The sequence below is a fragment of the Fusarium flagelliforme genome (assembly GCF_020744385.1).
Source record: "Fusarium flagelliforme strain FIESC 12 MPI-CAGE-AA-0113 chromosome Unknown B0J16scaffold_2, whole genome shotgun sequence".
Classification (NCBI taxonomy): Eukaryota; Fungi; Ascomycota; class Sordariomycetes; order Hypocreales; family Nectriaceae; genus Fusarium; species Fusarium flagelliforme.
Genome location: NW_025763504.1, coordinates 5,919,351 through 5,935,829, shown reverse-complemented (window position 1 = coordinate 5,935,829; position 16,479 = coordinate 5,919,351). Strand labels below are relative to the sequence as shown.

Below are 16,479 nucleotides of genomic sequence, written 5' to 3'. Positions count from 1 at the left end.
TTTCCAGCGTGACTGTTTTGGATGTAACTCTTGAAAGCCTGTAACAACCAAGATTCCCAGTAGTGTTTGCTTCGGGGGAAATATCACCACGCAGAACCCCCTTATATCCGCTCTCATCACTTCTATAGCATCGTAGTAGATAGGTTAATACGTATGAGGACGGAAGCCTTCAGGAGTCACATAGCAAGCGTAGGTAAAAGGCATCATATAACAGGTAAAGAAATATAATATTGATCTCGTTTCTCATTCGGAAAAAAAGATGAAAATGAAGATGAGGGCAACGCTTCTCTACCCTCACAACGCATTTAGGGCATGCTCCCTCAGCCAGCTGAAGCCAAAACTTGATCCTTCCATCCTTCTCTTTCCAGGCATTAAATCCTTGAAACTCTCCAAGACTGGTCCGTGTTCCTTATACTCAGAATTGATCTTTCATTTTGAACTAGAAGGCATGCTGTCCTTGATCCTCCTCTAGGATATATCCAATTTTTCCATCTCTTATACTTTGAATAGTAGCTGTTTATCTTCGGGAAGCATCCAGGCCTCCCTGAAGATCTTGCTCAAGTCCGGCGTTACCGTGACCGGCATACTCCTGTGGTCGAGGGTCTTCAGCAGTCCATTGACCGTTCTGTTGGGGCAGAGGGACGGGAACACCTTGACCCTGAAGACCTCCACCACTTTGGCCGGGAACGGTGCGGACATTCTGTCGGAATTGATGAACTTCATCCAAAATCATACCGCGCATCTGACCAACGTCCTCAACAACCTCGAAGTCGAAGTTGAATGTGGTGGGGCAGTCGGGCTCGTCGGAGGCGTCGTGCCAGATGTGAAGGTAGGGGTGCTCGAGAGCCTGCTCTACACTGATACGGGATGAAGGGTCGAAGGCGAGCATCTTGTCGAGAAGGTCGAGAGCATCGGGGTTGGCCTGAGGGAACAGGCTGGGGAAAGGCTTCTTGGGCATGAAAGGCAGGTTTCGGACGTATTCCTGGGCACGGGGTGAGCCGATACGGGAGAGGGTCTCCTCGTTGGGAGTTCCGAGAATGTGAAGAATCTGGTTCAGCTGGTCGACGTAATCACGACCCTTGAAGAAAGGTCGGCCGCCCAACAGCTCAGCCAGAATACAACCAACGGACCAAACATCAACTATATCAAGTCAGTAAATTATCTCATGGCCATAGCGATTTCGTTCACACATACTGGCTTTGGTGTAGCTCTGGAAGCTCAACATAATCTCAGGTGCACGGTACCATCGAGTAGCGACATACTCGGTCATGTATCCAGCATTCTCTTCGGGGTCGACTGAGAAACCTCGGGCAAGACCGAAATCGCAAATCTTGAGCTCGCAGTCGGCGTTGACAAGCAGGTTACCAGGCTTGAGATCTCGGTGGAGGACATTGGCGGAGTGAATGTACTTGAGACCGCAAAGGATCTGGTAGATAAAGGACTGGAAGTGGGCGTCGGTAAGAGGCTGACCGGAACGAATGATAGCAGCCAAATCACATTCCATCAGCTCTGCGCTACGTCAGCTTATTGTTCAAACTCTTCTTCTTTGGGCATCGTCACTGACCCTCGTACAAGTAGGTCTCGTTGAAGTTATCGGGTCGAGGAATGTCCATGTCGTACAAACATGTGATCTAGTCGTGAACATATCAGCATACGCGTCCCCTTCTTCATTGCGCCGAGGCACAAACTCACGTTGCGGTGGCCGCGGAAGTGCTGGAGAAGCTTGATCTCGCGCAGGGCGCGCTTGGCCAGGATCTTCTTGCTAAAAACATTGGTGACCTTCTTGATGGCGACACCCTCGTTGGTTTGGTTGTTAACGGCGGCACTGAGAGGCGGGGCTATCGTCAGCAGCTGCAGCGGGGTAGAAAGACGAGATAAAAGAGTTTCGAGTCGCAGCACAAAGAAAGACCGAGTGCCACGAGGGATAAGATATGCGCAAACTCACCAGACGATACCGTAAGCTCCCTGACCAAGCTCCTTGGTGACAGTGTAGCGCTCGTCGACGATAAAGTCTTGGTTAAAGACCTTAAAGACCTTCCGTCCTTGTAGATCGCCCATGGTGTATTGATATATATGGATGCGGGGCAATAAAAGCTTCGAATGCGACAAGGTTTGCGAGGGGAGAAAGGCGGCTTTTGCTGTACAATATGCAGAGGGTTATAGGTAAGGTTAAAGGTATAAAGATCGAAAAGAAGCAATGCAGTGACGGGAGAAGAACAAAGGCCAGGAGCGTTGCGATATATGTATGGAGTTAGGTACCTGACAACTGCTGGTTGGCTGCTTTCCAAGTTGGGTTGGGTCGAGCGAGGGGGGAAGCTTCTCCTGCTTCGCAAACTGCCACTGGATTGGATGGATCTGTCCTGGGGTTCTCTTCAGCAGGGGCTTTCAGGGCTGTTAGAACGATCCACAGTGGCCCGAAGCCGCTAACCAGCAGAAATGGACCCCGCAGCAACACAAGTCACCGCCTTGTGATGTGGCTGATTTGCTAGGCTTGAGCCCCCAAGACGGTCACTAACCAATCAGCGTCCCAATGTCGATAGCCGCGCGACAACTACCCTGGTTTCAAAGTTACAATATGCATGCAACGGCTCGGCTTCATCTTGCGTAAAAAGGGGAAATTCCTCGTGTTGAACGCTCAGAGGACAAAGTCAAATTTGATGATTTCAAACTTGCGCCGCTTTTACGAGAGTTTGTTTGTGGTAGACCAGTCGGTACGGCAAGTACCTTGCCGTCTAGTAATCGTGGACATTGAATTATCTTAGCTTAGACATGTCCAGCCGCAAGCCACTTCATCGGGGCGGAGTGTCAAAAAGATGGTCAGCAATCTTACAGCATCCGGCATCTGAGAGATCCGCCTCACGTAAAGCCTCATCCATTCCGTCAATTCGCCAGTTGTACAGATTATCACCTCGTGTTTGTGTCTTCTGGCTTCGGTATCGCCGATGCACAACTACGCAACGTGTCAGAGTCAATTGCAACAGACAGAATAAATGACGATGTCCATCTTCTCAGCCCAGGATCGAGGCCAGCCACTAGGCCGCTGCATCAGCATAGGGCTGAAGCTTGCCAAGTGGGACTGCACATGGACACATCAGAGGTTGCATCTCTGGTGAATTGACTTTGGCCGCTCTTTTGCAGGCCTAAGCTGAGACCTTGACCGAGTATCCAGACCTACGGTATCTCGGCGAACCGACGAGCCGGGACCTGAGACATGATAAGGGATCGACAGCGAATGTCTAAATTAATCCAACCGTGCGACTGGGAATATACAGCCAATAATCATCAGCTTTGATCAAAGTTCAATAAGATTCTAATCTACCTGGTCCATCTCTAGTAAGCCCCCTGTTTAACCTAAATTTCCCCAGTCCTTGACCTCTGCACGTTGTGCAGGTATCGGGTATTATATCTCGTCCACATCATCATTTCTCTATGCGCCCATCCTCGTTTACTCTTCTCCCAGAATCTCCTTTATAAAGTTGTTGGAGAACCGTGTGCACTGTTCGTAAGCCTTCTTGAAGCCGTCGTCTCCACCATAGTAAGGATCATTGACTATCTCGGGTCGCTTCGTACCGCTGTATTCTCCGAACAGCATCACCTTGGCTGTAGAGTCCGGGTTGTTCTTCTGTAGTCGTAGAAGGTCCGAGAGGTTTGATCTATCCATGGCGAAGATGTAGTCGAAGGTGGTGAAGTCGCTTGGGTGGAACTAGAATATTGTGTCAGTAAAGCATAGCAATGCGCTGCTGTCCGGGTGAAACGCACGCGCCGGGCGAGGTGGTCGTAGTCATTAATACCGTTGGCCTCGAGAGTGTCCATGGTTCGATCATCCGGAGGTTCGCCGCTGTGGTAAGCAGCTATGATGAATGGTCAGCCGATTTTCATATGGGAATTCTAGTGATATTCGTACCCGTGCCACAAGAGTCGATACGGGCAATCTTGTCTTTGAGATTCGGCTGCTTAGCGAGGTGCTGGAAGATACCCTCAGCCATAGGTGAGCGACAAATGTTGCCGAGGCAGACGAAGAGAACGGATATTTGGTCAGGCATTTTGACTTGTCCTGCAGTAACGACGATGTGATGAAACGAAACGAAACAGAAGTTAATTTTTCTAACGGATCGCAAGTTAAATAAAATAGGAGGGAGAAGCTAATTAAGAGCAAATAAGAAAGAACCGAGATACTGATGGACGGTCGCAATGACGTGCCCGGGCCGATGCGCATAATCTAATCTGCCCCGCCATCTCAGATTCCAAGCTTTGGAGTGGATGGAAGGAGGGGCACGGAGCCACGGCGCTGAGAAACAAAGGCCAGAGCGTTGTGCAACAGCGCTATAGGTCGGTGATATGGACAGGCCTGGTATAGCTGAACCAAACTACAGCGCATAGCGTGTATGACTATTTCCCCAGGCTGTTTCGTTTAACAGGCTATATCCTTGTTATTGCCAGAGACCATGATCATGATCTTAGAACATTCCAGTAGAAGTCCGAGGAGTGACATAACTCTAGAAGCACTTGGCAGCTGCAAGCCTTTATACTGATCTACAAATAGTTATTTATAAGTTTAGGTAGGCAGGGGATGTTCGCCTATTTAATTGAATTTAAGAGACGATATACGTCTAGCCGTTAGTAGAATGATGAAATTGTTATCGTTGTACTAATTATTGGAGCTTCGGAGCCTCCATATACAGGGAGTCTGAGAGGTGAAAGAACGGTCATCCTCTTCCAAAGTTTGAAGAAAGAAGAAATAAATAGCCCAAGATCTGGGCTAAGATTGCATAAAGGGATTAAACTATTTCCTTTCATATGCTCTCAATGGTCATGTTTTGAGTAATGCGGATACTTACTCATGTGTACGGTTAATCAACACGTGCTCTCGTGCTCAGCTGGCGTCCTGGACCCCTGCCAAGATGGCTGTCCAGACGCGTTCTCATTGCTCCAACCGTGTAACTATCATGTCTTAACTCAAGCCATCGGCCTAAAGACTCTCCATGGCTTACTGCCAGTCCAACAGCGTGAACAATCGTGAATTAACGTGAAAGACGATGAGAGCGGTCTATAAAAGGGGCATGACTGTCTCTTCAACCTCAGGATGAACCATCTTCCCTTGCCAAGCATATCTTTACCTACATCTCGATCGTCAATCGCAATTCAAAATGTCTGAGTGGAAACCCCCGGCCTTTGGCACTCCCATCTGGATGGGTATTCCGGCCAATGATGTAACTCGGGGTTGGTCCTCCCAGGATATACCATGCTTGAATCATCACTGACATGGATCTACAGCCTCAGAATTCTACAAAACCGTCTTCAATTTCTCTTTTTCAGAGGAAACCGAGAAGCATCCCAAAGACCAACTCATGAAGTTTGACTTCAACCCAAGCCTTGGTCTGACAGGCGGCATTCAGAAAGCCCCTGATCACACTGGCCATTTTGCTCCTGGAAAGGGGGGTATCTGTATTTACTGGTTTGTCGAGGATGTTGAAGCTATTGGCTCTGTCATCGAAAATGCCGGTGGAAAGATGTTAAGCGAAAAGGAAAAGGAAGGCGAATTTGGTTTATACCGATTCTTTGAGGACACTGAGGGATCCGTTGGTGCCGTTTATCAGATGGCTTAATCAAGTCACGGTGAGGCAGCTTAGTGCATGTTCTCTATTATAGATAAGTTCGCGTAACAATGATCTGTAATTCATACTATACTTAGGTCCTAATGTGTTATGCCAACTCATTTGACACCATCCCTACCCACTTCTTGGCCAACTCGCATCAGCATCCGATGCACTATGTACTGTATCGGAACCTCTTGTCTTGACTATCCGTGAGCTCCGAGTCTTCATACTCACCGATTAGAATACGATCTCTCATATCCTGCCCTGCAGCGCTGGACTCCTCAAGTCCTTTGGAAGCCTCGCGGTCACGGATCTTATTTTCTCTCCTGACCATCACGAGGTATATGAGAAGCACCGACATCAGCATGACCCAGTTCACAACCGTAAAGATAGACCCGGCGAGATACTGATGGTCGTCCTCCGGATCGTCCTCCGCTCCCCATACCTGCGGCCCCACGATGCTCCCGACACTGTATGCAACAAAGAATCCAGCACCTACAATACTCTTTTTGGTATTTCCCTGTACGTTGCTGGCCAAGAGTCCCGCGCATGAGCAGAGTGGTGCAGTATAACAACTTGCCAGCCAGGTTGATGCTACAATGCCCCAAGAATCAACGTCTTCGGCACATGAAAGAATAGAGAGCGTCATGGAGCCGGCCAGAGGTATGACGCTTAGACCGATAGCTGTATATATCCGGGTGTTGGGAAAGAAATGGGGTATAAGAGCTGAAATCCAGGAGGTGGCGAAATTGAGTAGGCCGGTTGGAAGACCAGCAAGCATCGTGTCGGACTCGGAAAACCCAGCTCCACGGATAACTATCGAGGAATACTGTGCATACACTGTTAGCTCGGTTCAGTCGGATTGGTTAGAGGTACAGGCTGACCACCTTCGTAATAGGATTGGTAGACGCAATGCAGAATGCCATCAGGACATATAGCCAAGACAAGGGCGTCGACAAAGCTTCACGTAGCTGCCTAATATCGAACCCTTTTCGAGCGCCTGAGGCTCGATCGATAGCTAGTCTTTTCGTAGCAACATGTCTCTCTCGCTGATTCAAGAACCAGGCGGTGGTAGTTTTCTCAGGTATCATGACCGTGAACAGGATACCAAACATGACAGTCAGTCCCCCAAAGATAAGAAACATGACCCTCCAGCTAGAGATCGCCATATCCGCATCACTAAGTGCATACATGAGGATACCTCCAACGATCTGGCTGATCCCGTTCATCGAGATCCATGCAGCGACGCGCATCGGATGCTCGTGCTGACGGTACCAATTGGACGTGAGGATAATGAAGGCAGGAGATACTGCAGCTTGGGCAAACCCTAGTCCGTAACGCAAGGCAGCGAGTACTGGGAGGTTCTCTGCGAATGCGATGCAAATCTCCACTATACCCCCAGCGACAAGTGTAGTACCGATGAAGATAATGATCCGGGAGTAACTCAGCCAGCAGGCGGTTGGAAACTGAGAAATCAATTGCCCGATATAGAACGAGGAGACGGCCCAGGAGAAATCCCGTTCTGTGAGCTCCAGATCGGTTATAAGGCCAAATACGGCTGCGTAGCTGATGGAGTTTTTATCGACATCTGTTCAGTGTTTGTCAGTAAGGCCAAAAAAGACATGATACAAGGCGTACATTGAAATAAGTAGACAATTGCCATTATGGGTAGGATGAAAATATCCAATTTCTTCACCAGCTTCTCCTCCTCTTCGGCATCGAACTCCTCGGAAATAGTAGAAAGCACATCTGGTTGTCTTTCGGGTTTCTGGTGGCGCATGGGGTTTTGGCTTGTAGGTTCATGATCCTCATGGTCCGTTGTCTCATCGATAGAAGACATAATGGTAGACGTTGCATGCAGTATTAGTCGCGGTCGATGCCCTCAATCAGAATACGTGTTAGGCGCAGGAATTGTAACGGTAACACCCCGAGGAATAGTATCCAAGTAAAGCATACTCGAGGTAATAAATAAACACAACCTCACCGAAAGATCTATTGAGGTGGAGAGGTTGAGTTGATAAGTTGAAGTCATGATGGGCACGATGGACCAGACTAAAGTGCCAAAATTCCATGTTCCTTTGGGCAAGGAAGGAACGCATGCGTTCGGTGATATCAATACGAAGCATGATCAAAGTCGGAAAGAGCATCTCAGCGACGGGCAACAGACGAGGTGAAGTAATTGCAACAGGGCAATTGGATAGACAGTTCCATCACATTCGTAATCCTGATGCATACCGTTATAGCGACACTTCCAATGGGAACTTACGGGAGTGATAGACATCCATTCACGTAGGTATCACAAACACATCTGAATGATCTTTGTCAAAAAGGTGATTGGAACCTTTGATCCTTTGTTTCTTTAGCCTTTTCATACTTCAATACAAGAGAGGGGATGCCACATAAGTAGAGGCGCCATATCGCTGAACGTAATTGCGTCCCCTCATCAGCTGGCCATATCCAGCACCAATCGCTTGCCTCATAGCCTTCAGGTTTTCGTCATTCTTCCTCAAATACCCCCTACCCAAAAAAAAGACACATTGCGCCATGCTCAGGTTAAAAGCAGTTATAGTACATTGAGCACACAGAGCTCATCCGACAGAGCGGGTCGAGAATCATTTCCAGATATTCCCTCCTGAGATCGTGTTTGCTCCAAGGCCGTTGTCGTTCGTTGTTACAGTTCATCGTATCGGAAGAGATGCTCAAGCAAGTTGCTGACGCTGACGTTCTCTCCTTATCGTCTCGAGGACGCCCATCACACCGTTGTTGCGAAGGCGCTCGAGAACCATTTTCATACCGTCACGGCTCTTGCCCATCTGGTCTTGAGTCTTGGTAGAGGCGATGCTCTCGATGCTGCGCTGGATACCTTTCGTACCCCAGCTACCGATGATACCATTCTTGAACCAGCCATCCTCTTGGGCCTGTCCCAGCTTGCCTCGAATCTTATCTCCAATCCTCGATCTGAATTGAACCATAGTCGTCACAGCAGTCTCATTGGGGTTCTGGGCAGTTCCCTCGCTGGGGACATTAAACTCCTGTTTCTCGATAACAGATAGCACACCCGTGAAGTTAAGGTTTCGGCTCTCGGTCTTCATCCATCCCTCCTTGATGTCAACAACACTTGTCTCCAAGATGTACGAGGCCTTATCGCCAGAGCCGCCGCCAGTGACACTGGCAGGAAGTAGCTTGTAGACAGCACCGGGCATTCGACTCTTTTTCAGGTGGATGCGAGTGGTGTGAAGTCGGCTGGTTTTTGGGTCGACATAGTTCTCAATGGTGTCGGTGCTGAGGACATGGGCGGCGAAGGGATTAAGCTGAGGAGACGAGTATCGGAGGAAGTAGGCGAGAGTAACGGTAGGGAATGGGTGGGAGTAGGTATGGTTTGTCGTGTGAGTGAGAACCATTGTCGCGAATTGAGCAGACACTGCTCGTTAAGAAAAAAAGAAAGGTATAGAAAAGCGAAGAAGAGGAGGGTCCAATTGGGTGATTGGCAATTGATATGACCTTTTAGTCGTACAAAATAAGCTTCAGAACAAATTCGTAAAGCTTTCAATCCCAGTTCCGATCCCAATGAGCCGCAAGCTCAAGTATTCCTCGATCAAGTTGATCGTAGGAGGTTGGTGGTTGCGAAAAATAAGCCGGGGCGCCTCGGCTTAAGCACCAGCGATTTCTTATCTCCGTGCGGCGGAGCCGGGAACAGATCGATAAGAAAGCAGTCAAGTGTAAGACGGAAACGGTAGAATAGCGTAGCGTAGCTCGCAGCTTGGTCGGGCCGCGAGAGATTCACACGAGAGGGGAAAGTACAGTCGGACGAAAATTTGTCATAAGAGATGTAGAAGATGAAGTGATCAAGTTTGGACTGGGCCCTCGCGACCTCGACAAGCAGAACAGAGCAAGAGGCTCACACTATCAATCACTGTCAAGTCAGTCTCCGCAGTAGAAAAGAAAAAAGAGGAGAGGGAGACTCGCAAGGAAAGAAGTGGAGGCAAAAGAAGGAGCAATCGGCTGATTGAGGTGCAACTGCTGTGAGTTTAGCCAATGATGAGCTTCATGAACACCAAAGTTTGGCCGACTTGCAACTTTCCGATTGGGCAAGAGGTGAGGGGTCATGCAGTCTGGGGAGAGAATGTGGCGATTAACACGTGATTCTGTATCATAGCGTCATCAAATTATTGCAACACCAAAAGCTTGGTGAGATGACGACAGATCCAACTTCACGATACCACTCTACTGTATGAGTGTGTCATTGTACTTTTTTCAGTATAGCAATCGATTAAACAAAGTTCATCTAATGTTTATGCTCCGGATTAGGGCAGTATATATAGGCGATGAGTGACGCGGCTTGTTATTCTGGCTGGGACGTCATAACCAGCGATGAATAACTGTCATTGTCGGCAGTTACAATTTCTCAGACTTCACACGGCTTAATTGAGATCACATGCCTCGTTAAGCTTCCAGAATAAAATTGAGAGGTAGAACCACTAGGACCGCCCAACAGACATTTTAAGCAAGGCGCCGAACTCAGTAAGTGCTCGCGTGAGAACCGAAGGCTTCATGGTATCGATCACCTAGTCAAATCAATGATAATGCTGTAATTCATGCTATAAAAAAGCTTAAAATAAATACTGTGCTGTAGATTCCATATCTATCCGTTAAAATCATCCTGTATAGCCATACCGTAACTCCTCGCATATATACCCTATTCATTATAATTTAAATCATAACCCATATACCGTCTAAATCAAGAATTCACTTTCGGCCCAATGACCCAGAACCACCCAGCCGTCGGCGAAAGACTCCTTATCCATGCGCACCACAATCGCTGCATGGCTATGTCGGTGCTTCTGGATATGGACAGGAAACTTGCGCCAGCCAGCTGCATCCATGTTCTGTATCATCTCGAACTGCTCAGGAGTTAACGCAAGAGTAGGCTGTCCTGGTGTTGACATTCTGCGCTCTCTCTTGAGTAGGTTGCGATCTTCGGTGTCGTAAGCCAGATCCTCGTCTGAGTCCGATGCCAGATATTGTTGGTCCTGAGCGCTGTTGAGAACCTCGTACGCTTGCTCTACCTCCTCCTGGATCGCCTTGATCCGAAGGGGCATGCGATAGTCTTCGATCTTCAAACCAGCCAATCCTGATTCGTGCAGCTTGATGCGCTTAGCACTGCGGAATGTCTGGACGACGGAGTTGGCAAGGAAAACAACAACGCCGATTGGGATTATAACACCAATTGTCAGCATCCAAGGGATGTTCTTGATCCATTTCTTAACGGATTCAAAATCTGCCGATAGCGAATCTTGAGCTTTGACCTTGGGAGATGGTGACACAGGGTGGTCAGGATCGAGAATAACACCGTCGTAGCCCTTGAGGTAGTTGAGTTTGACATTTTCGAGATCCGAGTAGGGGTCGGTTTTGGTGATGGCGGATGTGTAATGCACAACGCTTCTATCGTTGGCAATATTCGCATACAAAGTGCGGCGGTTGAATTTCTTTAGACCGGACATGAAAATGGAATCGGGATCGGCAAGCACTGCGAGAAGAGGTCGGTTGGTGTCGCGAAAGCTATCAATCGTAAAGAGCTGTCGTCCGGACTTGGAGAGCGTTCTGGCGCCGAGCGTGTTGTAGATGTTGCTGAGCCAGCCCTTTAGTGGTGTCCTGACACCAAGATGAGGGGATGCGAATGTAGTAAAGTTCTGACGGAGGATCATTAGCATTTATCCTTTTGTCTTTGCCGTGCCGCTGTTATAGGCGACTTACCATGCATTCAAGATCATCGAGAACCCCCTTCGCATAAAGCAGACCAACTGCATATCGTGATACTAGACCTCCAAGAGAGTATCCTGCAATGCTCAATTTTGTAATCTTTCCTCCCTTTCTTTCGATCGTTTTCAACTCCTGCTCAATCTCTGCACAAACGCGCTCGCCACCAGTCTCGATGCCATCGTAAGTGTTGCTCCCGCTGTTCTGTTTCGCAAGCAGGATGTATAATTCGTCTTCAGAGTATTTGTCGCGAAGGGCTTTCGCAACATTGCGCAAATGAGAAGGGTTTCCCCAAAGCTAGAACAGAAAAAAAAAAAGGTGGTCAGCCATGACGTGCCAAAGTCGATCGTCAGGGGATGACAGGACGGGAGGATTACTTACGCCGTGTACTAATACACAGAGATGTGTCGCATTTACGCTACCTCCAGTAACGTCTTCGATAGCAACGGGTTTATTAGACATTTTGAGGACGTTAAAGTATCAAATACGGAGAAAATGAGTGAGAAAGTTAAGGTAACAAAGTTGCCACCTTGAATCTTTATAAAGAAATAAATTAAGTTGAGGTTTCTCAGGAGATGCGCCCCCAACGGAGTTTCGGATTGCGTAAATATCGGGCTTGTTGCAAGTCCGCCCATGCAAATGAGACGGAGGCACGGAGTTAACTGGTGTTAGTCCCCACCAATATCGATGACAAGCATCGACGTCGACCAAACACGCGACAATAGAAGTTCTTTTGGGGACGCTTACTAGCGACAAACGATTATTTTCAACACTTTAAGTCCGTGGGGCTGTGTTTGTCTTGGTCGTTGGGAATAATACGCACTTCAGGGAGGCTGTTCTTGTGGCTTTTATACTTGCGGAGTTATCACAACTTTGGCGTCAAGAGATTATCTCGGATAGATACGAATTCCGACTCCTGTCAGAAACTGACTTTTCGGTTCAAAGAAAGGGGCCAAGATCTCATTTCTGTTTATTGATCGATGATCTAAAATGGCGCTTATTCGCATCCATCGAAAACTGGCTCTAGACTGGCACTGACTTGTGTGAGCTGAATTCCTATCATGACGCCTACAAAGCTAACAAATCCGAGTGCGAGCTGCAATTCCAGATTACCGCGGATAAGTCCATGGAAGAGAATGCGACTGCTTTTGTGATAGACAGAAACCAGAGCAACCTATCCTTATCTGTTCTAGGTTCTTCTCTAACTTCTATTGCACATTTATAGAATTATCTGCTTATCATGAGAACTTTGAGAAGGAATCCAAGTTTCTAGGCTGACAGTGAATCGTCATGGCGAGGTGCTGAGCCTCATCTCCACTGTAAAGAAGCCTGGAACTGATAATTCCCAGCAGAGGTTACAGAGGTACTTCAATTTAGAGTGGGGCCTTTCAAGGGAGCAGCCGCTCTAGTGGCTTGTGTAGCTGCAGCTTCTCAATTCAACACCATTTCATGCATCAAGGGCTCCAAAGTAATACGTTCTCCAGCTTCAAAGAAGAAGCAAGCTTTCAATTTCCTTTGTTTTCTTTTTCTATATACACAAAGACATTCTGGCGCATTGACCGCAGCACGGGCTCATTTTTGGCATCTCATTTCAGTGGATCAACTCCTATCATCTTCGCCTTGATCAAGGACAACCACCCTGAACTTGACATCACTTATTCAACTTCAACACAGTCACCCATTCACAGTCGAAAGCTCTTTTCACCGTAGCCGACTCATATGGTAACGGCCATACAAACAGCATCATCTGCTTTAGCTCGTCAGTCTCAACGTTGGGTTTCGTCATCATGAGTTTGTCTCTGAAGCACATCCCCTGTCCCAAGGGCAACGACTGTACAGCGTTTCATTGCATATTTGGCCATCCTAATGAGAACCCATCTGCACCGGAAGTGCCATCACCAAAGGCTTCATCAGATAGCATAGACAACAAGGGCAAGGTGGCAGAGAGTCAAGATGTACCACGCAAGCGCGTCAGGGCAGACCCCTTTCATCCAACGGATTCTCCTGCAACACCCCAAGATGTTGGACAGAGTACATTAACAGCTTTTAAAGCTGGCTCAACGGATGGAATTCCCAAACCAGTCGCAAAAAAGTTGGAAAGTGCTCGGCCAGTATCTCCTCCACCACTAAAACGAAAGACGGACTCTCAAGACAATAGTCCCAAACCTCCTACAAAAGTCGCCAGAACGAATCAGCCTAGCAATGAATCACGGCCACTTCCTACACGGAAACCTGCTCCAGTAAAGCCTAAGAAGACCGAATCACTGAATCCCAGACTACTCAAAAGCATGCCTGCCAGCCACGACATACGTCTTAAACTTGTCAAAATGCTTCACCAAGAATTGACTCGACTAAATAAAGAGCTGAAGAAGAACGCCAAGAAAGACGACACCAACCTCCTCCTATCAGATCAAGAACTCATCGTCCGTACACTAGACGAGGAAGAGTATGTTGCTGTTCACAAAGCTGCGGTCTACTCAAACGTCATGAAGAACAAGGTCATGCAGTATAAAAGGATGAAAGTCGACCAGTGGAAGACTGAGCGTCAAGAAGAACGGAAGAAGTTGGAATTCGAAGCTAGTGGAAAGGATCCTTCTGAACAACCGAAAGAAATCAAGACTGGCTTGTTGCCTACTCAAGAAGTTGAGCTTGCCAAGCGACTTCTCACTCCTATTCATGAGCTGGCCAATCATGGCTATGTCTCAGCGGTGCCTTCGGATGAGGACATAGAAAAGGCCAGACAGGGCGTCGAGGCCTCTGCGGGATGGGAGAAATGCGATCGATGTCAACAACGGTTCCAAGTCTTTCCCGGAAGACGTGAAGAAGACGGTGCGCTCACTTCTGGTGGGTCATGCACCTTTCACTGGGGTAAGACTTTCATCGCTCCCAAGGCCCCGGGCGACAGAGCCAGGCAACCGAAGCGGTTCCAGTGCTGTGGACAGGAACTCGGGGACTCGGTCGGTTGCTTCACGCGCGATCATCACGTATTCAAGACTTCAGATCCTAAGAGAATGGCCTCTATACTTAACTTCGCAGAAACTCCTGAGAATCCTTTGGCACCTGTAGACAGGGCTGTAGCTTTTGACTGTGAGATGGGCTACACAGTTTATGGCATGGAACTCATTCGCCTAACCGCAACCCATTGGCCGAGAGGCGAGGAATTACTGGACGTTCTGGTCCGGCCCCTGGGAGAGATTCTGGATCTCAATTCACGCTACTCTGGTGTATGGCCAGAAGACCTCGCCCAAGCTGAGCCATGGTCCGCAAACGACTCGACAGTGCCGACTAAGAGCGGCAGCGACGATGTGAGTGAGGATGGCGAGCTGAAGTCTAAGAAGAAGCAGCTCAAGATCGTATCATCCCCCGAAGTTGCTCGGGATCTCCTTTTCTCTCTAATCTCACCCAACACGCCTTTGATCGGCCACGGTTTGGAGAATGATCTCAACTCGGTTCGTATTGTGCATCCCACATTGATAGATACCGTTCTGCTCTACCCTCACCAACATGGTCTGCCGTATCGGTACAGTCTCAAGATGCTCATGGATGTTCATCTCAACCGTAAGATTCAACAGGAAACCGGCCCCAAGATGCTAGGACACGATTCTGCTGAAGATGCAAGAGCAGCGGGAGATCTTGTGCGTCTCAAGGTCAAGAACGAATGGATGGACTTGCAAAGAAGTGGTTGGAAGTTGGTTGATGGCAATTTTGTACCTCCGGGGAAGGCTGCTGGATTGACAGAGGCGTTCATCGAAGCGTAGCGAAGCCAAAGGGCAATAATGATATCCACGGTAATTTGGGGGGCGGTCATGAAGAGACCGCTGTAACAAACAATTTTGGAGATGGTCGAGCAGTCTAATACAGAGAAGGTCACCGGTCATAACATGTAGAGCCGCATTGGAACGGAAGAGCCACAGGCGATTATACATTGCGAGATTGGGTTGCTATTCCCGTCCGGTCTCGTTCTAGAAATACATAGTTGGCGCTCATGAATAAATAACTTCATCACCAACGATAAGCGGGGAGTTCCCATTCATTTCCTCAACACCCTTTACATCATACAATCCATTACTTTAAGCTCTGCCCACTGACAACAGATACTGACCACCCTGCTTTCCGCTTCCACCAGGTAGGTAGGCAACGTTGGGGTTTGATGAGAGAGTGGCGGCAATCTCACGACTGGCCTCGATCTTTCGGATCTGGATAAGACCGTCACCAGACTTCTGGATGGCCTTGCTGATGGCATCGGCGGACTCGGACTCTCCCTCAGCACGGATAACGTTGGCTTGACGCTCCTGCTCAGCACGCTCGACGATGAATCGTGCTCGCTCGGCGTCTTGCTGGGCAATCTGCTTCTGCTCGACAGCCTTTGTGAATTCACGACCGAAGGTCATGTGGGTGATGGAGACATCCTCGAGGGCGATGTTGAACTCGGCAGCACGGAGAGTGAGGTCGTTGCGGATGCGCTCGGAGACGGCCTCTCGCTGGGTGATAAGCTCGGCAGCGTCGAACTGGGCGACAATGGCCTTTAGGACTTCGTTACCAATGGAGGGGAGGACTCGCTCATCGTAGTCGGCACCGAGGTTCTATATGAGTCAGTCACATCATTCGAATCATAAATTGTATAATCATAATATTACCTGGTAGATCTTGGGAAGAGCCTTGACATTAGGTCGGTGCAGCACTCTCAGTGTCAAGCTGACCATCTGCAAATCCTTGCTACCAGTGGTAGTTGCGATATTCCTGGGCTTGGTGCGCACATCAAAGATGATGCTTCTCTGGAGCCAGGGAATCAGGAAATGGGTTCCTTCATTGATGACATCCTCCTTAACACCAGACAATCTGTCGAAGATAACAGCCCGAGTTCCTCCCTTGACGTCGTATAGAGCCTGGCTGCCTAGGAAGACAGCAGCTGAGGCGGGGACCGCCAGGCGGTACATGAAGTTGAGGGCTCGTGCAGCGCCAGCCATTTTGAAAATATTGCGATTAAATCTTTCTTTGCGGTGTTGAAAGATTGTCGTTCAAAAATGGTGGTCGAAGAACCCAGCGAGCGATGGCGGGGATGGAGGCGTAGCTGTGAAGCTTTTCGGAGTCAACGGACGGCGATGATGATTTGAAGCTCGCTCTC

General features: G+C 48.5%; 8 protein-coding genes across 8 annotated transcripts; 2 read left to right on the top strand and 6 right to left on the bottom strand.

Moving 5' to 3' along the window:
- Nucleotides 1–199: 199 nt before the first annotated feature.
- B0J16DRAFT_301382 (MAP kinase) lies at nt 200–2,279 on the bottom strand. The gene is made up of 5 exons (XM_046124587.1): nt 1,946–2,279; nt 1,693–1,825; nt 1,565–1,631; nt 1,195–1,509; nt 200–1,140 (listed from the first exon to the last, which is right to left on the bottom strand). The coding sequence occupies exons 1-5, from the start codon at nt 2,056–2,058 to the stop codon at nt 518–520; spliced, it is 1,251 nt and encodes a 416-aa protein (XP_045987582.1). The 5' UTR covers nt 2,059–2,279; the 3' UTR covers nt 200–517.
- Nucleotides 2,280–3,259: 980 nt separating this feature from the next.
- B0J16DRAFT_335771 (phosphotyrosine protein phosphatase I superfamily) lies at nt 3,260–4,505 on the bottom strand. The gene is made up of 3 exons (XM_046127117.1): nt 3,905–4,505; nt 3,760–3,851; nt 3,260–3,703 (listed from the first exon to the last, which is right to left on the bottom strand). Exons 1-3 carry the CDS (start codon nt 4,041–4,043, stop codon nt 3,446–3,448), a joined length of 489 nt encoding a protein of 162 aa, XP_045987581.1. The 5' UTR covers nt 4,044–4,505; the 3' UTR covers nt 3,260–3,445.
- Nucleotides 4,506–5,101: 596 nt separating this feature from the next.
- On the top strand, nt 5,102–5,731 carry B0J16DRAFT_335770 (uncharacterized protein). Its single transcript, XM_046127116.1, has 2 exons — nt 5,102–5,220; nt 5,275–5,731. Exons 1-2 carry the CDS (start codon nt 5,148–5,150, stop codon nt 5,604–5,606), a joined length of 405 nt encoding a protein of 134 aa, XP_045987580.1. The 5' UTR covers nt 5,102–5,147; the 3' UTR covers nt 5,607–5,731.
- Nucleotides 5,732–7,437, bottom strand: B0J16DRAFT_412244 (major facilitator superfamily domain-containing protein; the record flags this gene model as incomplete). Its single annotated transcript, XM_046133282.1, has 3 exons — nt 5,732–6,426; nt 6,482–7,185; nt 7,236–7,437. 3 exons carry the CDS (start codon nt 7,435–7,437, stop codon nt 5,770–5,772), a joined length of 1,563 nt encoding a protein of 520 aa, XP_045987579.1. The 3' UTR covers nt 5,732–5,769.
- Nucleotides 7,438–7,909: 472 nt separating this feature from the next.
- Nucleotides 7,910–9,258, bottom strand: B0J16DRAFT_83758 (PRELI-like family-domain-containing protein). The gene has a single exon (XM_046134549.1). The coding sequence runs from the start codon at nt 8,996–8,998 to the stop codon at nt 8,297–8,299; it is 702 nt and encodes a 233-aa protein (XP_045987578.1). The 5' UTR covers nt 8,999–9,258; the 3' UTR covers nt 7,910–8,296.
- Nucleotides 9,259–10,330: 1,072 nt separating this feature from the next.
- On the bottom strand, nt 10,331–11,816 carry B0J16DRAFT_317335 (putative serine esterase-domain-containing protein; the record flags this gene model as incomplete). Its single annotated transcript, XM_046125362.1, has 3 exons — nt 10,331–11,287; nt 11,352–11,651; nt 11,736–11,816. 3 exons carry the CDS (start codon nt 11,814–11,816, stop codon nt 10,331–10,333), a joined length of 1,338 nt encoding a protein of 445 aa, XP_045987577.1.
- A 994-nt stretch (nt 11,817–12,810) lies between these two features.
- Nucleotides 12,811–15,247, top strand: B0J16DRAFT_335763 (uncharacterized protein). Its single transcript, XM_046127115.1, has one exon. It carries the CDS (start codon nt 13,142–13,144, stop codon nt 15,110–15,112), a length of 1,971 nt encoding a protein of 656 aa, XP_045987576.1. The 5' UTR covers nt 12,811–13,141; the 3' UTR covers nt 15,113–15,247.
- Nucleotides 15,248–16,475, bottom strand: B0J16DRAFT_301371 (band 7 family-domain-containing protein). The gene is made up of 2 exons (XM_046124586.1): nt 15,992–16,475; nt 15,248–15,937 (listed from the first exon to the last, which is right to left on the bottom strand). Exons 1-2 carry the CDS (start codon nt 16,319–16,321, stop codon nt 15,425–15,427), a joined length of 843 nt encoding a protein of 280 aa, XP_045987575.1. The 5' UTR covers nt 16,322–16,475; the 3' UTR covers nt 15,248–15,424.
- Nucleotides 16,476–16,479: the final 4 nt, after the last annotated feature.